The following is a 23,499-nucleotide window of genomic DNA, read 5'->3' as shown; positions in this document are numbered from 1 at the left end:
ACTTCTTGGGACCCACTTCAGATTTACAGACCAATGATTGCAAACAATCTCTAAGTGATTCTAATGCAAGCTGTATGTTCTCTAGACATAATTACAGAAGACTGGCCCAGATCTGGCTTTCCCACTCAAGTGAAGCCAAACCACAGGCTCCCCTTTGGGTTTACGGTGTGTTGTGGTGTGAGGAAGAGAAGCAAACCAGGCTTCCCCTTAGCAGCAGCTAAATAGGGAAACAGATACCTTGAATGTTACTATACTAAAAGGAGGAGAGGCTGAGTGGGGCCACAGAAGGTCATGAGCATGTTAGAAACAGGAACTGCAAGTAGAAGCTATGAAGATAAATAAATCTTTAATGCAAAAGAAGGGGAAGTTGAAGAAGGTAAGCTAACAGGAAAAGAAGACGCAAGTGTGTAGGGAGATGCAGAGCTTGGTGACCTGGGGAGTGAAGCAAGGAGGTAACCATGTGGAGCTGAAGAGTGCCTGCTGTGAAGATCTGCGGAGCTGGTACACACTAAACCAGCCCCTGCTCAAAGCTCTGTTCTTCACAGTGTGCTAGTGCCCTATGCAAAACATTTTCAGGTTTGTTTGCTTATGGTGTTGAGGCTTGAACCCAGGACCTTGAATGTGCTGGATGAGCATCCTAAATGTGCTAGGCAAGCATCCTAGTACCCAATCATACTGTCTGCCCTGAAATCTAATCATTCCAAGTAACAGAATCTCTATCTCTTCATCTAGGCTTATGAATTTGCTCTCATTGGCCAGAATTTGGGAGGTTGAGACAGAAGAGTCAGGAGTTCCAGGCCAGCCTGGGCTACAAAGTGGGGTCTAAAAGACACAGTTTCAAAAATTAAAAAAGAGTCCTTAGGATATAGAATTATAAAGGGGGGAGGGGAGCAAGGGAACACGAAGGATTAAATGGAATAGGATCTAGGGACAGGGTAGAAGGGCTATGGAAGGCCTAACACTGAAGGTCTTCGGAAAAACCCATTTCCTGAAATATATATGTATATAAAAGGGTTTAAATGGAGTTACCATATAGTGGGAGGACAATACCCCAATCAGATACCACACACTATTAAATAAAACCTCCAGTACCAGAAATGGGTTACCTCTCTCTGAGTTGTTGGCTAATGAGGTCCCATAGATCTCCAAAGATCACCAGCTATTGCCATTGATCTTGGTTATCCTCCAGAAATTAATGCTAAGGCCATATTGCTGAAGACATCTCTTGTTTACTGAGGTATAAACATAGAGATATTATCTGTCTAGTTTATAGCATTGGAAGGTACTATGCACACTACTGAAGGGAGAAAAATCTCACCAAACTCTGAACATTATGAGCTATAATAACAATCTGCTTAGCAAGATATGCCCTCTGATGAAATAGTGGCATAAATGTTTTGGGGGTAGCCAAAACATTTCTGTTTTGTATTTAAGGTCTGTTCCATTAAATGAAATCCATACCTGGCACTGTTAACCAGGCCAAGAAACAGTGGCTAGATAGGTCATAGGCCCTAGGGAAAACTTAGTATTATTATTCTACCAAATGGATCCAATATTAAAATGTTCCCTAATGAATTATTGTTATACCCGTAGGTCAATGTATCTTCTAACTCTGACCAGAGAAGCTTCTTGTGGTAGATGCCAATTAACATAGTGACTCATAACTGAACAATGTGCAGAGAGTAAAAGACTTTGACATGCTCTTCTCCAAATGGGAGGTCTATATATCAGACACCTCCCCTAATCACTGAGGGATCTTTATGGAAGAGGGGGTGAAAAGATTATAAAAGCCAGAGGTGGGACATGAATTCAAGGAAACTGTGCTTTCTGGGCACAAATATGAGCTCACAGCAACTGTGACAGCATGCAGAAGATGTGTGCAAGCTCGAGTCAGACAAAGTACCAGCATAAGGCGGAAGTTGAGCAGGAAGTCCCCCTCACTGAGGCACTACAGTCATTTGATGGTTTCTGGTAAAGAGTCTATTTTATTTAGTAGTATGGCATCCAGTTTGTGAACACACATCAGTATGGATCCCAAGAGTAGTTGGGCAATACAAACTGGACTTGATAGATTAAACAAAACAAAATAAACAATATACAACAACAAAATAAGAGAGAAAGAGAACATAAAGGTGGGCAGGTAGAAAGGTGGGATAGATCTAGGAAGAGTCAGGGGAGGGGGTGAATATGATCAAAATGTATCGTATGGAAGGAATTCTCAAAGAATTAATAAAAATATTATTAGAAAATAAAAAAAAGAAGCCAGGTGTGGTGTCCTGCACCTTTAATCCAAGCACTTGGGAAATAGAGGAAAGAGAATCTCCGAGTTTAAGACCAGCCTGGTATATATAGGGAGTTCTAGTCCAGCCATGGCTACATGGTGAGACTGTCTCATAAAGGGTAGGGGCCAGAGAGATGGCTCTGCAGTTAAGAGCACTTACTGCCCTCACAGATGACCTGGGTTCAGTTTCTTCCACTTACGTGGGCAGCTACATCTATAACTCCAATTCCAGGGGGATCTGATGCCCTGTTCTAGCTTTTGAGAGCATGAGGCACACACACGGTACACATACCTACATGCAGGCAAAACACTCATACACATAAAATAAAAATTAAATGAGTCTTAAAAACAGAAATGAAGTTAATCTTTTCTTTATATTTTAAAGAAGCCTCTCTCTCTCTCTCTCTCTCTCTCTCTCTCTCTCTCTCTCTCTCTCTCTCTCTCTCTCTGTGTGTGTGTGTGTGTGTGTGTGTGTGTGTGTGTTCACTTTCAAAGAAGAAAAGACCTAAGGTATTTGAATAAGAGCAGATGAACACAAATGAAGCTCTCCACTCATAACTTTCTCACATTACCTACAGCACAAGTTGGCAAAACTAGAAAGCTTAATGCTAAGCATGATAGTGGACTCTTATTATTCAAGCTACTTTGGGAGGCTGAGGCAGAGGCTTACTTGAGCCCAGAAATATGAGACAACATAGTGGGACCTTGTCTCAAATAGCAAAATCAGATCTAAAATGTTAATAGGTTTTTCTAACCACATAAGACTTTAAGGAGAACCTGATCAGAGACCTGCATAGCAGAATTTTTTTTTGTTGTTGTTTTGTTTTTTTCGAGACAGGGTTTCTCTGTGTAGCTTTGGTGCCTGTCCTGATCTCACTCTGTAGACCAGACTGGCCTGGAGCTCACGGAGATTCACCTGGCTCTGCCTCCTGGGTGCTGGGATTAAAGGAGTGCACCACCACCACCCAGCCTAATTTTCCTGCCTTTAAGTTTAAGTATTCCTTCCTCTTTCTTTTGTTCAAGATATTGAGGAAAATGTCTTGTTTGTTTTAAGTAAATTGAAATACTTATTTTTGATATAAAATAAATTTATGATAGTAATAACCATAGCTAATAATATTCAGCTATTTTTTTGTATTAAATAATGTTCTATAAGTGTTTCAGATGTTTCCAGAACTTAATATCAGTTCTACATAGGCAAGAATGTCTTCCTGTTTTCTTCCCTACACATCTGCTGTTCCTGGCATAGTGCTGAGGTTTATATTGTTGACTATACATACATTCATTCATTCAGCAAATGTTTACTTAATACTTACACACACTGTGTTGGTTAATTTTTTTAATTGTCAATTTGACACAATCTAGATTCACTTGGGAAGGGAAGACTTCACCTGAAAATTTCCCTCAATCAGATTGGCCTGTGGCCACGTCTGTGAGGCATTGTCTTGACTGATGATTGATATGGGAGGGCCCTGCCCACTGTGGTTAGCACCATCTTTAAGCAGGTGGGTCAAGGCTCTATGAGAAAGCTTAGCTGAGCAAGCTAGAGAGTGATCCAGTAAGCAGCATTCTTCTATGGTTTCTGCTTCAGTTTCTGTTCAAGTTTCTCTGCTCTGACTTCCCTCAATGATAGATATTGACCTAGAAATATAATCCAGAGAAGACCCTCTCCTTCCCAAAGTTTGCTTTAGTTATGGTATTTATCAGAGCAACAGAGGAGAAAATTAGAACAGAGACCAGGTGTTTCAGGCAATAAGGATACAGTATTGATTACTAAGGAATTCCATCTCCATAGAGAATGGGAAAAGAAAACACCATCCTTCCAGGGAGTAATAAGTGTTATGCGGAGAGGGGGAGAGGGGCTGTGATGGAACAGAAAGTGGAATGATTACATATGGGGGTCGAAGATGACCTCTTTGAACCTGCTACTTTGTGCTGAGACGTGATGGTCAAGAAAGGACCAAGCACACAAAGGTGAAAGCATCCAGGCGGGAAGGACAGTACATACCAGGGACCTGTGGCAGCACTGTGCTTGATGTGTCCCGTGAGCACCCAGAAGACAGTGGCTGAAACACAATGAGCTTATCTCCTTACAGGAAGATCAGCCACAGTGTCCTGGCTTGTGTGCGGCAGTCAGCGTGTGTGTGTGTGTGTGTGTGTGTGTGTGTGTGTGTGTGTGTGTGTGTGCTGAAGTGGGTCTTTAAAAGAGCCTGCATTGCAAAGTGTATAGTCGTCTTTCGGTGTTCAAACTAAAAGCAGTGATCAGTCCTCTTCATAGGCAGCCCCAGCCAATGACTGAACATGAACAGAAAGATAGAGTTTATGTTGTGGAATATTCCTTTACAGTTTGTGAAGACGTGTCACTGTGATTGGTTTAATAAGAAGCTAAGTGGCCAATAGCTAGGCAGGATTTCCAAGGCACAGAGGATATTGGGAAGAGGGTGGAGACATCCGGAGACAGAAGAAGTAGCATAGACAGTACAAAGTAAAGGTAACCAAGCCACGTAAAGAACATAGATTAAATGATATGGGTTAATTTAAGTTATAAGAGCTAGTGGGACTAAGCTATAAGCCAAGCTTTCATAATTAATAATAAGTTTCCATGTTGTTTTTTGTGAGCTGGCAGCCCAAAGAAAAGCCTGACTGCACATGGCACCCAGTATCCAGACACATCTATCCACATAAGGCCTGAGAAAGCTTAAAAAAAAATTGGAACACAAAGTCAAACATGGCTTCCTCATGACTGCAGTCTATTGGATAAGCTCAGAGATGTATAGAGATGCTGGCTACCGGCTGTTGCCTGCAGGCTGGAACCAGCTGCCACTTCCGTGTGCCAGTGCCATGTACTACCATGAGCTGCATGATGTGGCTGACATAGCAGGGGTTTTTTTGGTTTGTTTTTTCAAGACAGAGTTTCTCTGCGTAATTTTGGTGCCTGTCTGGATCTTGCTCTGTAGACCAGGTTGGCCTCAAACTCACAGAGATCTGCCTGGCTCTGCCTCCCATGTGCTAGGATTATAGGAGTGTACCACCACTGCCTGGCAGCAGTTTTTTTGTTTTGTTTTGTTTTGTTTTTTAAAAGGAAAGCATTTAATTGGGACTTGCTTACAGTTTCAGAGGTTTAGTTCATTGTCATCATGGCAGGGAGAATGGTGGCATGCAGGCAGACTTGGTGCTGGAGAAGTAACTGAGGGCTTTATATCTGATCCGCAGACAGCAGGAGGAGAGAGCAACTGGGCCTGGACTGAGCTTTTGAAACCCCAAAGCCCACCCTCCAGTGACACACACCCTCCAAGAAAGCCACACCTAGTAATCCCTCTCAAGTAGTGCCACTCCCTGATGACCAAGCACTTCAATATATCAGCCTATGGGGGCCATTCTTATTCAAATCAACACAGATAGGTTTTCCTCTAGGGACTATAGCTTCCTTAGACATGGATTTTAACTGTGTGTACAGTATTTGTGGGGCAGGCCTCCAATCCAATCATCAAGAAAATGGTTTATCCAAATCATCAAGAAAATGGTTTGTTACATGACATAGCAGTTTAAGATTTGTCTCACATCATCAGAGAACACTGCAAATGCTCAGTAAAGACAGAGCCAGACAGAAAAAAACTCTAAACAGGTTACAGTGTGTTTAAAAAAAATGTGTGTGTGCTTAAGAAAGAAAAGAAAATGGTATAGACAGTCATAGAAAAAAAATAAGTAGTTTATAAATAATAAAATAAAGCCTTTAAAGAGAATAAAATGGTATTTTATCACAGCAACAGAAGAGTCACTGGTTTCTCTCTGTTCAGGGTTTAATGAAGAGGGGTGTCTAACTAGTCAGGGATATTTGTTCTACTCAGTGGGAAGATTCATGGGGGGGTCTTCACAAAAAGTGCAGGGGTACCAACATCACTTAAAGTACACCTGACAGAATCCTGCATTAATTAGCATTCTCTTAACCATTCTGAGCACCCTGTCTCTTGTTCTTCACCTTGATCATCTCACTAATGGCACTTTCAGGGCCTGGGTCTTGTCAGAAGGAATAGGGAAGGTCACAAAAATAAAGAGGGAGATATGTCTTATTTATTTTGCCTTAATGAGGAACGAGTATCCAAAAAGAAATTCAATGAGTTAAGAGAGTGTGTGTGACTGTTTTGCCTGCATGAATGTAAGGATGTTGTGTATGTATCCTGATGCCCATATAGGCCAGAGGACGACACTGGATCCTCTGAAACTGGAGTTACAGATGATTGTGAGCTGCCATGTGGGTGCTGGTAATCAAATTCTGAGTCCTTTGGAAGAGCAGCCAGTGCTCTTAATGATTGAGCTATTGCTCCAGCCCCTCATGTCTTCATTTTTTCTTCTCTCTCTCTCTCTCTCTCTCTCTCTCTCTCTCTCTCTCTCTCTCTCTCTCTCTGTGTGTGTGTGTGTGTGTGTGTGTGTGTGTGTGGTGGGGTGAGTCATTGGAGACTGTGCAACTTACTAAATGTTACATTACTTAAGAAAACTGCTCTCCCTTCTCTAGCCTCTCATAACTGCCAATAGCTTCTCAGGGAGGGTTGGGGCCTCATGAACCCCTCTTCCATTCATGATGGAATGTTGAGGGGCCCAGTATTGTACAGGTAGCCACAGCTGCTATGAGTTCACAGAACTCTTCCTCATTCTCAGGCTCTTACATTCTTTCCATTATTCTTACATTATTCTTAATGTTCTCTGAATAATGTAACTTGCTTAGCTTGTATCCATTGTAAGCAGCCAACTTTTAAACATAAAAACATAACCCTTACTAGTCTAAAATCTATATTATTTGTAAGTGGAGTTTCTCTATGTCTTGGCAGCCACTCTTAAGTAACCATTCAGAAACTTATTATTAATTATAAATGCTCAGCCAATAGCTCAGGCTTGTTATTAGCTAACTCTTACATTTTAAATTAACCCATATTCTTATCTATCCTCTGCCACATGGCAGTACCTTTTTTCAACATGGCATATTCATCTTGCTTCTCTCTGTAGCTCTTGAGACTCCTCTGACTCCACCCTTCTTCCAGCATTCTCTCTGCCCTGAAAATCCTGCCTAGCTACCAGCCAATCAACTTTTTTTTTTTTTTTTTTTTTTTTTGGTTTTTGAGACAGGGTTTCTCCGTGTAGCTTTGCGCCTTTCCTGGAACTCACTTGGTAGCCCAGGCTGGCCTCGAACTCACAGAGATCCGCCTGCCTCTGCCTCCTGAGTGCTGGGATTAAAGGCGCCAATCAACTTTTTATTAACAAGGAGAGCAACACAGTTTCATAGTGTACAGAAGGATTATTCCACAGTAATTATTTTCTCAACATTTTGCTTCCCCTTAAGAGAAAAAGGTAATGTTTTATAATGGTTTTACTCATATATCCATTAATTGATTTTTCTGATACAACTAGTAAACAAACATGCAAGATTCTTAGCCTTCATAGCGCTTACAGCTTAATGGTGTGACAAGACCATTGCATTCTTATATCAACTTGATACAAGCTAGGGTCATCTGGGAAGAAGAAATCTTACTGGAGAAAAATGCCTCCATAGGATTGGCTTGTAGGCAAGTCTGTAGGGCACTTTTCTTGATCGATGAATGATGGGAAAGGAGCTCACTTTAAGCAGTTTCTCCCTGGGCTGGTGGTCCTGCATTCTAAGAAATCAGGCTTAGCAGATCATAAGTGAGCAAGCCAGTAAGCAGCACTCCATTATGACCTCTGCATCAGTTCCTGCCTTTAAATGCTCGCCCTATTTGAGTCCCTGCTCTAAGTGTCCTCAGAAATGGACTGTGATGTGGAACTGTAAGCTGAAATAAATCCTTTCCTCCCCAAGATGCTTTTGGTCATGGTGTTTCAGCACAGCAATAGAAGTTGAAGCCATGAATCAAAGGAGGTCTTTGAGCCACAAACACATGCCAGCACTGACCTTTTGAAAGGGAAAAACAAAGCTTATCCTTGATCTGGAATATATACAATGTAGAGTATGCACAAATAGCTTTGGTTTGTGCGGTGACCTTTTAGCCTCACTGATTCATAAAATGGGAATAGTAATAGGTTTCTTGCCAACTGTTCGTTATATCAAAGAAAAAAATGTATAAAAGCTTTTGGCAAACTTCTGTAAAACAGGCAACATGGAGGAAAGGGCTTTATAATAAAAAAATGTAAAAATACGTTAGAATAGTTCAGTATGTGTTCACATACTTATCATCAACTAGTTACTACAAGTATTGACCCATTTTGTCCTATGTGGCCCTTGTTGTTTTGGAGGGGGGTTAAGGAAGCAAATCATCAACATCACACACACACACAGTTTCAATATGTATTAATCAGGAAAGGAATTCATTTTTTTAAAATAAATTTTTATTTCATATTGCATGAGAGTTTTTTAATTAAGAAAAATTTTTAATTCATTTTACATACCAAAGAGCCCTTTCTCTCCTCCTGCCTCTCCAGTCTCCCCCTCCCAACCCACCCCCCATTCCCTCCAAGAAGGTAAGGCCTCCCATGGGGAGGTACTTTTAATAGAGGCAGGTCTAAGCCCCTCCCCCTGCCTCAAGGCTGTGCAAGGTGTCCCATCATAGGTAGTGGGCTCCAAAAAGCCTGCTCATGCACAGGGGATAGATTCTGATCCTACTGCCAAGGGGCCCCCTTTAAGTAGATCAAGCTGCACAACTGTCTCGTTAATGCATGAGAGTTTTGTCTGCCTCAGTGTAAAGTGTGTTTCATGTGTATGTCTGGTACCCTCAGAGGCACTAGGTCCTTTGTAACTGGAGTTACGGATGGTTGCAAGTTGCCATGTGGATGCAGGAAACCGAACTCCAATCCATTGGAAAAGGAGACAGTGATCTTAACTACTGTGCCGTCTTTCTAGCTCTCAAATGAATTAATTCTTTTAAAAAAGACAGTAAAAACCCAAACAGTCACAAATACCATTATCACTTCTAACAACCCAAAAGCAGGGGCTGGAGAGATGTCTCAGTGGTTAATAGCACTTGTTGCTCTTCTAGCGGACCCAAGTTTGATTCCCAGCACCCACATGGTAGCTCACAATTATCTGTGACTCCAGTTCCAGGGGATATGATTTCTTCTTTTGGCTTCCACAGGCCCTGTCCACACATGGTGCACAGACATACATTCAGGTAAAACACCCAGACACATAAAAATAAATAAATAATTAAAAATATATCTCATTGTTGTTTATATAAGGCTTATCATGTAGGCGGAGTTTTACTGTCTTGACCGCCTGCTCCCAAATAAACACACTCAAAGGCTGAATGTGAATTATAAATGCTTTCTGATAGTTCAGGCTGATAGCTAACTCTTACCCTTAAATTAACCCATACTTCTATTTATGCTCTGCCACGTGGCTCATGGCTTGTTACCTCATTTTCTATACATCCTGCTTGCCCAGTGGCAGCTGGCTGATGTCTTCCCAGACTCTCCTGACTCCACCCTTCGTCTTCCCATCATTCTCTCTGAGTCATGCTGTCTCGCCCAAACTCTTCTTGCCCTGCTATTGGCCAATCAGTTTTTTATTAACAATGAGCATAATCCACAGCAGGCTCAAGTATTGGATTTTATTAGTATAATACTATACCTTTGGCTTTTTTTTCAAGTTGGTATCAAGCTCTTAGGCTTCACTGACTCTGGCATCAACCTGTAGAATATTTTATAGTAAGAGCAGCTACCATCACCTCAGACCATTGTTGTGTCTAGTCTAAGAATCTGAGGATTCCACCTTTCATCTCACTTTTGTTTTTGTCTTACAATCTATTTGCTGATGGAACTGTAGAGTAATCACTACTAAACTTTAATATGAGCTAGGTATGGTTGCACAGGTATGTAATACCAGCCCTGTGCAGGCTGAGGCATCCTGTTTTCCTGGACTATGTAGCATGACTTTGTCAAAATAAACAACAAAACCTCATGAACATCTTCAAATATTAAAGAACCTGTTAAGCCACAAGGTTCAGCTGGGCATGGTGAGTAGTAATCTCATCACTTGGGGGCAACAGAATAAGGATTTCAGAAGTTTGTGTCCATCTTGTCTACACTGTAAGTTCCAGGTTAGTCAGGACATACACAGTGCCTTTAAAATAAGCAGTAGAAGGGTGAAAAGAGAGGGCTGGACAATGTCCTGCATGTGCTAGAAACCTGGGTCCTGCATGAGCCTGAAATGCCATTGCTTTGAGAACAGATAGAGTCTGGAGGACCATCTGGGTGTCCTGGTTTCCAGTTTAGCTCCAAGTTTAGTAAAGATGCTGTCTCAAAGGCACAGAGTGGTAGGGCAGAACACTTGATGTCCTCTTCTGGTCTTGGCAAACACCTGGACCCCACCCCCACCCGAGAGAGAGAGAGAGAGAGAGAGAGAGAGAGAGAGAGAGAGAGAGAGAGAGAGAGAGAGAGAGAAAGAGAACAGATTTCTGTGTCCTATTTCCATAGATTCTGTTGGTGTGGTCCAGACTTTGAAAAGAGTTGTCCTTCACCATGTTCATTTTTCCTTTTTGGGTCCATTTACTGAATTGCTTATAATAATTAAAATTCAGGTTTTATGATTACATTCTTTGGGTTTAGAATTTAGTTTTTACATGATTTGGGCAGGTCACTTAATTTTTATGTCAACCCAATATTGCAGAATCACTCTGAGGATTAAATAAGTCTTTTTTTTTTTTTTTTTGTTGTTGTTTAATGAAGTGCTTATTTAATATAGTAGTGGTGCTTAACAAATACTGCATAAAATTAAATATCATTTTTCCTAGAGAGGGCTGCATTGTCTGCAGAAGGCCTTGAATATCGTCGGGTTTTGTTGTGTTTTGCATACTTTTAACATTAGCTGAAGAGTCCCAGATTCACCTGGAAGCATTCTCAGCCTACTCCTTAAATCAGCCAAAAACCACTTCTTGCAGTGGGCAGGTCACGTGATCCACAGGATCACATGACTCGCGGAACAACATGGCTGCGCCCGCGCGAGGGCCCGCTCTCGGCTGCTGCACCGGGCTGCCTCGCGTCTTCTGGCTGCTGGTGCTGGCGTTCGGGGCGGCAGAGAGCGAAGAGGCCGGGGCTGGGGAAGGCACGGCGTCCCTCGCGGGCTCGTGCGGGTGCGGATCGCCCCAGCGGCCCGGGGCCCACGGCAGCCCAGCGGCCGCGCAGCTCTACTCCCGGGAGTCGAACGCCCCGGGCCTGGCCTCGGGCCCGCGACCGCTCGCACTCGCCAAGGTGCGCCTTCCATTCATTCTTCGGGGCGTGTGGGTGCCGCCGGTCTCGGGCACGAGGCCGGGATGAGCCAGGCTAGGGGTGATCAGGGAGGCCTGGTAAGGGTCTAACCACACCCCAAGTCACTCAGCTCATGATCCCATTTGACAGGAGTCCTGCCGCCCCCCCCCCTTCCTGCTCCTCCCCACTGGGAGGTGGGCTGGGTTTTGTGGCTGGGTTTATTACTGAAGTTTGAAGAGTTTAGCTCGAAGATTGTTGTCCATTATTTTTTTTTTATGGCTTCTTGCCCACTTCTCCCTTTCTCCACCTTGCTCTCCTGGTGAAGAGCCAAGAATTTAAAGTTGGATGGATTCGGATTTAAGTTCTCAGTTGGTTTTAGTTTAGTTTTGTTTTAGTTCCTGGGGAGACTGAGTCTCCAGCCCTGCCTTAAACTCGCCTGCAGTCTGTTTCAGTGGCATCTGCTTGATGAGGGCAGGCTTGTGTAATTTATCCTGTGTGCTTAGCACTTGAGCCCAAGGAAGGACCAGGCCAAGTGTACTTGCTTTATTGCTTTTATTTATGTCTTTTGCACAGTGCCTAGGTGTGTTAGATGTTGGCATATACAGATGAAAACCGTGAATAAAGAAATGGTTCTTCATTTTTCCTGCTAGCTGCTTGTCTATGTGTGCATTTGTGGAGTAAACTTAAGGGAATTCACCCCAGGTCCTCAGAATAACACTCCTTTTTCTGTATTCCTGGACATCCTTGTTTCCCACCTCACTTTTCTTTCCTCTATGTTAATTGGCACTAACGTTCAGGACGTGATGAGGGGGTAACATTCTGTGTGGGTCTTGCCTGACCCTTTCCTCCCCTCCCCTCAATATTTCCATAGATTGACACAGTGGTAGTTGGCATTGCAACGACTAAAGATGCTTGTCCGCGGATTTCCTGTTCCAGCCAAGCTGTTGGGATGGTGGCACTTAGACCTATGACTACTTTTTCCTATTCTGTAAATGCTCGTATCATTTTTTTTGGGGTGGTGGTGCCCCATGGCGACTTGTCTGTTTTACTTACTGTAGTGTTGTTTTCCCGTTACATACTTGATGATGGAAACAGGTTTAGACCTGTTTTATTCTCTATGGACTACCCTACCCCCAGGGCCTAACCTATTTTAGGCATTTTGTAACAATCCATTGAGTAATGTTTTGTCTTTTTTGGTAGGTACAATATTGAGAAGCTACTTTGTGAGGTAAAAGCTGTCAGGTACTTTTCAAAGAAGCCTTTGTAAACATATACTTCTACTGTAGCCACCCTCCCAAGAATCCTGTGCAGTGTATTGTCTTCTAGTTCATAGGTGAGGCAACTGAATCTTCATAAATCAAATCTCAGTGCTGGACGAAATCAGGGTGCCATCATTCCTCCTATGAGTAATGTCTGTGTGTGGTGTGGCTACATAGGTCTTATGTAGCCAACATAGCTGTTGACATATTAATTTCTTTTGCCTGAGCCTTTTATGTTAAGTTTAAAAAGTGGACAGAAGGAAATGGAAAAAGAGACTTCCAAAAGAGTTGTATATGAGTTTATTTCATTTTTATGCACAAAACAATTCTTACAGTAGCTTAAAGTGAGGAAGGAGAGAGTTATGGATTTTCTATAGTGGGGAAGTTCAAGAATGGACATGGCTATGTACACAGCTGGATCCAGGTCATCAGGCTGCATCTCCAGGCCCATCACTGACTGTCCCTTGGATTATCTTATTTTAGTTTGGCTCTGTTTCTAGATAACATCCTGTCTCCCAAACCACTTGGAAGAGGAAGAGTTCGTTTTTTGGTTGATCCAGGAAAAGTGAGCTTTGAGCCATGGTCCTGTTCCTAGTTGAATCTCTGTGCTCAGAATAAAGGCAGGATTGGCTAGGTTGTAATATATACATTACTAAATTGCCATATATTATTTAAATTCACTGAGAATTGGCTCTGGAGGTGAATGGCTTCTCCAGGTTAAACCTAAGCATGCTTATCTTAAAAGCGTCCTTCAAGATCCCTTATCCCAGGATGGATGAAAATTGTATCCTTGAACACTGCTGAGAAACTCACATGCAGTCTATTTTCCAAAACAGAGACTCAGCTACTATTTATCCCATAATACAACAAAGCCTGTGGTGGGAATGGCTAGTGGGAAGCCGTGCCCAGGAGAAGTCTTTCTGCCTTGGCCCCCCCCCTTTTTTTTGTGTGTGGATCAGAGGCTCCAGCTGGCTCTTTGTTGCCTTGGACTACCCCAGTCAGTCTCTGCTGGATAGTGTTTCTGATCTGATGCTCTACAAGCTTGCCGTTTGCCTAATAAACTCACCCATTAGAGACCCAAAGCATGGCTGTCATGGATCACGGCAGATCATGTGTGCAGAACACAGGCCTTTGCCACAGGACGTGTAGTTGAGTCACCCATCTTCACATTGGGGCACACATGTTTATGTGTGAGATTTTGAGAAGGGATTTTTCAAAGGAGACTTCAGATGCTTCTGCATGTAGAGGAATAGATGCTGGGTAGGCCACACTAGCAGCTGCTCACGGCCCTTCATACTGGTGTGCAGCCTAAGCATAGTTCTGTGATAATGGAGTGATTCTTTACTACCTTACGCTTCCATCTTTAAGAAAATGTTGTGTGTGTGTGTGTGCTTCCATAAAGGTCAAGGGACAACTTTAAGGAGTCACCTCTCTCTATCTAGCTTTACGTGGGTTCTGGGGATCGTATTCAGGTTACCAGGCTTGTACAATAAGTGGCCTCATACTCTGAACTGTCTTACTAGCCCCCATGGGTCTGTCTTGAGTGGCAGTGGCAGAAGATGTGGTGAATGGGAAGAATGGATGATTGGACTCCTTTCATTTGGCCTCCGGTCCTAAAGAGTGAAATACCTGGATGTATGGAATTTCACTAGAATGGGCATTTTACATTTGTAGGACAAAAAGCCTGATTAGTATAAGTTAGATGTTATGATCTACTTAGAGCAGTCTAGAGCTATTTTTATCTGTATTCTTCAGAAAGGAAACCTGGCCTATTCAGTACTCGCTATCTTCGTTGGTTAATCAAAGAGAAAAAAGAAATTAGGCCAGGAGTCCACAGTGCAAGCTGTGACGGTGTTAGCATTGCTGGTACTCACCTTGGGGGAGAAGAGTTTGAGAAATAATTAGTAATTGCAGAAGTCTGTTGGGTACGGTGTGCCGGCACTGCTTCCTTTGGGCTGTGGGTTTGAGCTGAAGGACGTGAAGCTATCCTCATAGTAAGACCTTGTCTTCTGTGGACTTGATTTTTTTTCTCCTTTCCCCACTCCTTTATGAAACCTTTTCTTGTTGGGGGGGAAGGTGACTGTGTACCCTAGGCTTTGCCTTGAATTCATGATACTTTCGCCTTTTCAAGTGCTGTGATAACAGCACCAAATATGGCTCTTTATGAAACCTTTATGGGATCTTAAGACTCATTTTAGTCGGGTGGTGGTGGTGCACACCTTTAATCCCAGCACTCGGGAGGCAGAGCCAGGTGGATCTCTGTGAGTTCGAGGCCAGCCTGGTCTACAGAGCGAGATCCAGGACAGGCACCAAAACAACACAGAGAAACCCTTTCTCACAAAAACAAAAAACAAAAAGCAAAACAAAAACCAAACCAAACCAAACCAAAACAAAAAAAGACTCATTTTAAGACTATTTTGACATTATTTTAAATTTTGTGCATGTGAGTGCAAGTACCCATGGAAGTGCTGTGTGACACTGTTCCCAGGGGGACATAAACAAATGTCTACTCACCCTGGATAGAGAACTGATGGCATCCCAAAGTAAAGATGCCACCAAATTCCAACGTAGGCTTATTCATAGTAACATGGGTCAGGGGTTATTTACAGGAGCAGAAATGACTCAAAGACGGCTGTATCCCCAAAGTCCACCCGCAGCAGGGGTGACAGCTCACAAAAGCTGGGAACCTGGAGCACACGGCATATAGCTTGCAGGTAGCTCAACAGACTGGAGCGCGTCGGCTGGTCTCTCTGCCCCTTGCAGGCAGTTCAGCTAGTCTGAGAGTATCTCTTTACGATTCTTCCTGCTTAAATATGCTAGGGAGAGAGGGACCTTGTGAATCTGGTTAGTTTCAGGGACTTCCATCAACTTTTTTTGCTTCCTGGGCTTAATGAGTTTCCTTGCAGGAAGGAATGCTTCCCCTCCTCTCTGTAAGCATCCTGTATTGTAAGGAGCCTCCTTCCAAGATGGAAGGTTTTAATCTAGGAGGAAACCACAACACAACAGGAGGCCAGAAGAGGGTATTAGATCTCCTGAAGTTGGAGTTACAGGTTGTGAGCCACCTGATGTGGTGGGGGCTGGGAATTGAACTCTGATCCTCTGAGAGCAGTGCATGCTCTTAACTGCAGAGCCATGTTTCCAGCTCCTATTTTAAGACGACTCCTGAAACTTTTGTTCGAAATCTTAAGTTTTTTTTTTTTTTTTTTTTTACTTATTTGCAGAGGTGTTTTTTAAAATCCCACTTTGCTCGTAAGGACTGTAGAGTCTGTGCCCCTGGTGTTATAGAGTATTAAGAATAATGGGTAAATCCAGCTCAGTCCCTGAGCCAAGGCTATTACAGGTTTCACTATGACACACACATGTAGCTCATGGCTGAGACTGTCTTATAAATAAAATGGACTTTTGGTCATTTTGCCTATGAATAATTCAAATAGTAACTTACTCATATTCATGGTCTTACGTGTTCAGTCTGTGAAGATCATTTGCATCTTGACTGTGGATCTTGTGCTATATGTGATGTGCTGGAGGTTTAGAGATGAAGTTGGTTTGGGGTTCATAAGAAGCCTAAGATACCGGGAAGGAGAAACTATGTAACTGATGAGGCTGTAAAGATGCTCAGTTGGTAAAACACTTGCCCCGAAAGCGTGATTCTGCAGTTTGATCCCCATTGCCCACATATAAAGCTGGGTGTGGTGACATGTGTTTTTGATTCCAGCACTGGGAGACAGACAGTAAGATGCCTGAGGCTTGCTGACCAGCCAGTCTAGCCAAACTGGTGAGCTCCAGGGTAATGAGAGGCCTTTTCTTAATGGAGTTGAATTGTGTTACTAAAGATGACACCCAAGGTGGTTCTTTGATTTCCACAAGCACATCTACATGTGTGTGCCCACCTTTACACACACACACACACACACACACACACACACACACACATCCCCCACACAAATGTACACACAATCATACACGTAAGTAAAACATTAAAAAAGAAACTGTACCTGAGATGATTTGTGTGTGAGTCAGAGAGAAGAGAGAGGAGATATTACAATAGATAGAGATGCATGAGAGGAAGCAGAGTGAGGTGCTGTAACACAGCTAAGGGAGGGATGTGCAGTAAGAGAGGCCTGAGGAGGAGGCGGTTCTTGGAACAGTGACATAATTTATAAAGAGACAAGGTGACTTATGGTACTTATGCATCGAGTACAAGTAAGAGGTGATAAGTATTAGATTCTGATGTTTTGAAATTGCACCCTAAAATGTGATAGGAATTCCTGTACAATTTTAAATAAAAAGTAGATTTGATCAGGCTGACACTTCAATTTGTTGATTAATTAGTTTCTTTATGTATTTATTTTGAGACAAGGTCTCACTGTGTAGCTCTGGCTTTGCTGAAACTTGCTGTATAGACCCAGCTGGGCTTGAATTCACAGACATCTATATACCTCTGCCTCCCCAGTGCTGGAATTAAAGGTGTGGGCTACCGTGAATTATTAATAGATCTTACGTTTATATGGTTCCAAAATTTAAAAAGAATTGGGTGTAGAGTGAGAAAAATGTTTACTCACTTATACTATTCTTAAAATCCATGATCCTGAAGTCACCTGTTCTTAATATCCTCTCTCTCACACATGGGGCAACATCCCATCCTCTGTGTGCACCCTGACTTCCTCCCATAGTTCTGTATTGGTGAGACTGCTCCATGCTACCATATTAAACGGTTCCTCTTTTACTTCTTAGGTCTGCTTTGCTTTCTGTTTCTGCATGGCCTACCATAAGTTTCAAGAACACACTGCTGATGATTTAGTTTTTTTGTTTTCGTTTTCCCTGTTTTTTTCTGTGACTGAACTGTGGGTACTGTGTTGGATACAGAATACTGGCATTTTCGGAAAGCTCAACTGGGATCTAATTCCTTGATAAGTGAATGACTGGGTGGGATAAATGGGTGAGACTGGATCCAGGGAGGCCCCCAGTAAGGTACTGAAGTTGCCTGGCAGTGGAGAGGAAGGGGATACTGGGAAGAGATGGGTGTATAGGAGGACCAGCCAGGCTAGGTGACCTATGGATGTTGGGATTTGGAAGTAGAGGAAGTCAAGGTTTATTTCTTGGAACAGGATTGATAATCTAGATAAATATCACATTTGATACAATCAGCTGAAAACAATACCAGAGGGTTCGAGAAGGCTTGGTGGTTAAGAGCACTTGCTGTTCTTGCAGAGGACACAGGTTCAATTCCATGCAGCCACATGCCTGCTAACAACCCTGTTACAGAGGACCTGACACCCTCTTCTGGCCCTGGCACTTCGTGCATGTGGTGTGGTACCCAGACATACATGCAGGCAAAACACTCATACATATAAATAATAATAAAAAAAATAGCACTATTGTGACTGGAAAATATCTGCACGTGATTGAAGTAACCTGTGGCTGAGGGAATCTGTAATGCTCAGATTCCCAACCTCTATTTTAATGCCTTCTTCCAACTCTCCTGCGCTTATTGTGAAGTGCTCCCCTCCAACTAAGAACCTCTGTTGCTGGAGAATTTCTCTCCAACTCCCACCACCAAGTCCCGCCAGTCTCAGAGCCCACTTATAAAATAAACACACAGACTCTTACATTATTTAAACTGCTTGGCCATTAGCTCAGGCCTGTTATTGTCTAGCTCTTACTCTTATATTTAGCCCATTTCTATTAATCTTTACTTTGCCACATGGCTCATGGCTTACTGGTACCTTACATCTTCCTTGTCCTGATGGCGGCTGGCTGTGTCTCTCTCTCAGCCTTCCACCTCCCAGAATTCTTTTCCTTGTCCCGCCTATACTTCCTGCCTAGCCAATGGCCAATCAGTGATTTATTTACTGACCAATCAGCAACACACTTGACATACAGACCATCCCACAGCACTTCCCCTTTTCTTTTCTTAAAAAGGAAGGTTTTAACTTTAACATAGTAAAATTACATATAACAAAACAATTATCAAGCAAGAATTACAGTTACAATATTAAAGAAGAGATCCTATCTATCTTATATTTGTAAGTTTAAGGTTTTATATCTAACTTATCTTTTATTATAACTAAGGAAAATTGTAAGTATCTAGTCTTTAACCACATCAAAGACCTCAGAAGGATATACTACTACCTGAGAAATGGAGAAGGATATAAGCAACTTTTAGGAGTCTTGTAGGGTAGACAGAGACAGCTGAGCCTGGACAGTCATCCAAAGTTTTCTTGTAAAGTTGGGGCATCTGTCTTCAGCCCACAGGCCTAGAGTCTCTTATTTACTTTTTTCTGTGTCTTGTAGAATGTCTGGCAGATTTCTCTGCAAAGCAGGAACCTGAAGGACCATTTTGTCAAGCAAAGTTCAGTGGTCATCTTTCTATGGGTCCTGCATGTCCAGTTGATCAGGCAGTCCAGGCAAGAACAGTTTCTTGCCCAAATGGCTATTTTTGTCAAGGTGAAGATAAACTCCATATGGAGTGTCTTCGATGCCCATCCTCCTCTCTGAAGTAAATCGGTGCTGTCAGGAGCAGACATGTCTCACTGTCCAAAAAGTCTAAACTTTTAAAACATTTTAAATGCCATATTCTGTAGGTCTTCGAAGTGTTTGAAGACTACCTATCTATCTGAAATATATCTATGTATACCTAGAAGACTTAACTAACATGGCTACAAATATTATCATAGATGACTAACTATTAATCTATTTTTAATTATCCATTACAATTTTAAATGAGTTACATAAACATAATACCTCAAACAAGAATAGAAATATATATACAGTATAACAAAATTAAGTTTAAACTTGTATCAATAAACTAAAATCTATAGCGATGTAAAACATTTTAAACAAGTTGTTACTCTTTAAAAGTAGGTTCATTAATCTACCCTTTCATCCTATCATATCTAAACTATCCCCTTTTTTTCTTTAGAAAGAGATTGTATTTATAATCAACCTGATTTAAATAAAAATATTGTTTTTTCTCTGTCCCACACCAGAGGGCTCTTCTGATTTGGGACACAAGAATCTCTTAACCATTTTTTTTTTTTTTTGAGCAATATGTCTGGGTTTAGAGGGGGAGTGAGCCAATTCCATCTCTAAAGCCAGCTTGGTATATTTGGGAATTTGGGCGTAGCTTCTCTTACTACTTCCTGCTGGAGGGGGGCGCTGTATCTTATGGGGACACGAAGAAAATTTTAGGATCATGGAGTAGTCCATGAGGCTGTATCGTCTGAGCCAGTTGCCTTGGAACCATTCTGGATGTTGAGTCATCTGGGCCATGGTGTCATTGGAGACCTTTCAGGGGGTCTTGGCTGGTCAAACCTGATGTATCTTAATCTGGAACAAATCCATAGTCTCTGGCTTTCTGTGGAAACAAGAACAGAGACTCTTTTCCAAAGCAACATATCCTTATATCCAAATTTTGAAGTCAAGGTACCTTTAAAATATACATTTTGGCATAACTCAACAGCTTTTACAATCAAATGTTTTTCTGCAGTTACGAATATCAAAGAGAACATAATCCAGATTCTCTGTGTGGTAGTCATCTTTACGTGGCTTATTTTTTATACTACCTTTACTGTCTCTTTAAAGACTTTATTTTTTAAAACTATGTATTTGTTTCTATAACTCTATATATCATTTTTTTTGTCTCTTTCAAGCCTACGTATCTTTTACATACATTGTAAACTATTACATCTGAATCTGTCTTATTGTGAATCTCTTGCCTTAAACTGCAGCAGCTGTGGCTGCTGGCTCCGCCCACCTCAGCTTCCCAACATGGCTACGTTTACCGCCAGCTCTGGGAGCTATTGTGGGTCTATGCTTTTATCCAAGCAGCGTGTAGCCCAGAAATCTCTTTTTTTGTTTTGTACTAGCCAAGGCTAAATTCACCACACAGTTTAATGTGCTACTTGCAGAGGCCTCATTCCCACCATACTGCAGGTCGAGAGCGCACGCTAGGAACCCGCCAGTAGCTCAAACCGGCAGCTGCCGCTCATTTGAGAGAGACAATTAGGAAGCTGTTTTTAGCTCCGTTTTAGAATCTTTTTTCTCAGTTTTTAGGTGGAAACTCTTGCCACCACGTTGGACGCCATTTGTTGCTGGAGAATTTCTCTCCAACTCCCACCACCAAGTCCCGCCAGTCTCAGAGCCCACTTATAAAATAAACACAGACTCTTACATTATTTAAACTGCTTGGCCATTAGCTCAGGCCTGTTATTGTCTAGCTCTTACTCTTATATTTAGCCCATTTCTATTAATCTTTACTTTGCCACATGGCTCATGGCTTACTGGTACCTTACATCTTCCTTGTCCTGATGGCGGCTGGCTGTGTCTCTCTCTCAGCCTTCCACCTCCCAGAATTCTTTTCCTTGTCCCGCCTATACTTCCTGCCTAGCCAATGGCCAATCAGTGATTTATTTACTGACCAATCAGCAACACACTTGACATACAGACCATCCCACAGCAAACCTCTTTGAGTTCATGTTCTTTTTGACTTGAACTCTTGTTTCTAGGACAGAGACCTGACAGTTCTTGAGATCTGGGAGGCCTGTAAATTCACTTTTTGTTCTCATGATTTTAAAGGTATACCTTGTGTCTATAGAGAGTGTTCTGACAGGTGTTCTAGTTGAGAGCCTATTTATCTATCTATCTATCTATCTATCTATCTATCTATCTATCTATCTATTTATCTATCTATCTCAAGACAGGGTTTCTTTGTGTATCCCTGGCTGTACTGGAACTCACTCTGTAGACTAGGCTGGCTTTGAACTCAGAGATCCTCCTGTTTCTGCCTCCCGAGTGCTGGGATTAATGGCCTGCGCCACCACTGCCCCACTGAGGGCCTATTTTTAATTAAGCTGTAACTCATATATAATTCACTGTCTTGAAGTATATAACTCAGTGGTTTTATTTTTCAGTGAAGTCAAAACTATTATTTCTATCTTAGTTCAGAGTACTTTAGTATCTCCAGAGGACACCACATCCATTAAGCATTCATTCCCCATTCCTGCCACCTCATAGCCTCTGGCTACCATAGACCTACTTTCTTTGGATTGTCCTGTTTGAATATTTTATTGTTTTTAAACTTTAATGTGTGTGTGTGTTGTGCGTGTCTAGGTATTCGTGTTTACGATGTGTGAGTGCATGTTCATGTTGTATTCGTGTTTACGATGTGTGAGTGCATGTTCATGTTGTATTCATGTTTACGATGTGTGAGTGCATGTTCATGTTGTATTCATGTTTACGATGTGTGAGTGCATGTTCATGTTGTATGGAGGCCAGAGGTTGACGTTAAGAATCATCCTTATTGTTCTCCCACCACACTCCTTGATGCCGGCCGAGCATCTTAGTCAAACCCAGAGCTCTCTGATACGTCTAGTCTTACTAGCAAGCATTCTCTGGGGATGATCTCCTCTCTCTACCTTCTGAGCCTGGAATAACAGGTGGGGCTGCTTTGCTCACAATGACCTGTAATTCTAGCTCCAGGGGTATCCAGCACCCTCTTCTGGTCTCAACAAGTGCCCCCCCACATGAACATACACACATAGGCACAGAGACACAAACACCTACACATACATTAAAAAGGCATAAACCTAAAAAAAAAAAGAGTTTAGTATTTCCCTTACCCCATAGTTCATTGTTAGCCTCAGTTTTTCCAGAACTGTCTACCATCTGTTATGAGGTTCAACTAGAAAGATCACTTTCCAAAAAAAATTTTTCCCTCCTTTCTATGACTTGTAATTCACTATCATTAATGTATGGAGTAGTGTGTGTGTGTGTGTGTGTGTGTGTGTGTGTGTGTGTGTGTGTATACACATAAATACATGCACATGTGGAGGCCAGAGGTTGACATTAGATGTCTTTCTCAATTGCTTCTCCACTTTGTTTTTGAGGTAGAGTCTTTCACTGAACCTGGAGATCACTGATTCAGCCAGCCTTGCTGACCATTGAGCCCCTGGGATCCTCCTGTCTCTGACCCTGTTACCCCCACCATTGGAGTCACAGATCTGAGCCACCATGTCCAGCTTTGATGGGGCTGCTGGGGTTCCAAACTCAGGTCCCTGTGTTTGTGCAGCAGGCACTTCCCCCTTGAGCCATCTCCCCGAGCCCTTGATTTGACTGGTTTTGCAGAGATTTCTGTGGTGGGGTTTTAAGCTCTGGGTGCTTGATGTGTGCTGAGAACTTTACAGCCTACACAGATACACTTTGCTTTTGATGTGTGATGCCCTGTGTTCTCCCTCTGACTGCAGATGGTCCCCATCCCTGCTGGAGTATTTACAATGGGCACCGATGATCCTCAGATCAAGCAGGATGGAGAAGCCCCTGCCAGGAGAGTCACTGTTGATGCTTTTTACATGGATGCCTATGAAGTCAGTAATGCTGATTTTGAGAAGTTCGTGAACTCAACTGGCTATTTGACAGAGGTAATTGAATGGGCTTGAGGATGCGAGGGAGAACTTGCCGTTATCCAGAACGTTCAAGAAAGGTTCTATAGCTACAAACACTGAACTCTGAATGCTTTTCCTTTGTGCCCGGCACTGTAAAGAACACTTCCTGTCTGTCTTTCATCTAATTTCTCACAGCAGCTCCATGATGTAACAAGCTGAGAATCAAAACTGATTCATCCTAATCACACTACTGGTCAATGATTGTAATCAGGTGTGGGCAGTGTGGACCACAGAACCTGTGTTGCTAAACCTTATGCTGTATTGTGGTACAGCATTTTAATCCACTGGAGAGGCTGCTGCTCACTAGGCC

The 23,499-nt window shown here is 42.4% G+C and overlaps 1 protein-coding gene across 2 annotated transcripts in view; it reads left to right on the top strand.

Annotated features, from left to right (window-relative positions):
* The first annotated feature begins 11,215 nt into the window (after nucleotides 1-11,215).
* Nucleotides 11,216-23,499, top strand: part of Sumf1 (sulfatase modifying factor 1) — an 84,354-nt gene continuing 72,070 nt past the window's right edge. For both annotated transcript variants that reach the window (XM_059256826.1, XM_059256827.1), the window contains exons 1-2: nucleotides 11,216-11,491; nucleotides 22,992-23,165. In XM_059256826.1, the coding sequence (XP_059112809.1) occupies nucleotides 11,228-11,491; nucleotides 22,992-23,165 (438 nt within the window). In that variant the 5' untranslated portion in view covers nucleotides 11,216-11,227. The remainder of the gene's footprint in view (nucleotides 11,492-22,991; nucleotides 23,166-23,499) is intronic.

Source organism: Peromyscus eremicus, chromosome 3 (genome assembly GCF_949786415.1).
Source record: "Peromyscus eremicus chromosome 3, PerEre_H2_v1, whole genome shotgun sequence".
Taxonomy (NCBI): domain Eukaryota; kingdom Metazoa; phylum Chordata; class Mammalia; order Rodentia; family Cricetidae; genus Peromyscus; species Peromyscus eremicus.
Note: the sequence above shows the minus strand (reverse complement) of the source record. Positions and strands in the feature narration are given on the sequence as shown.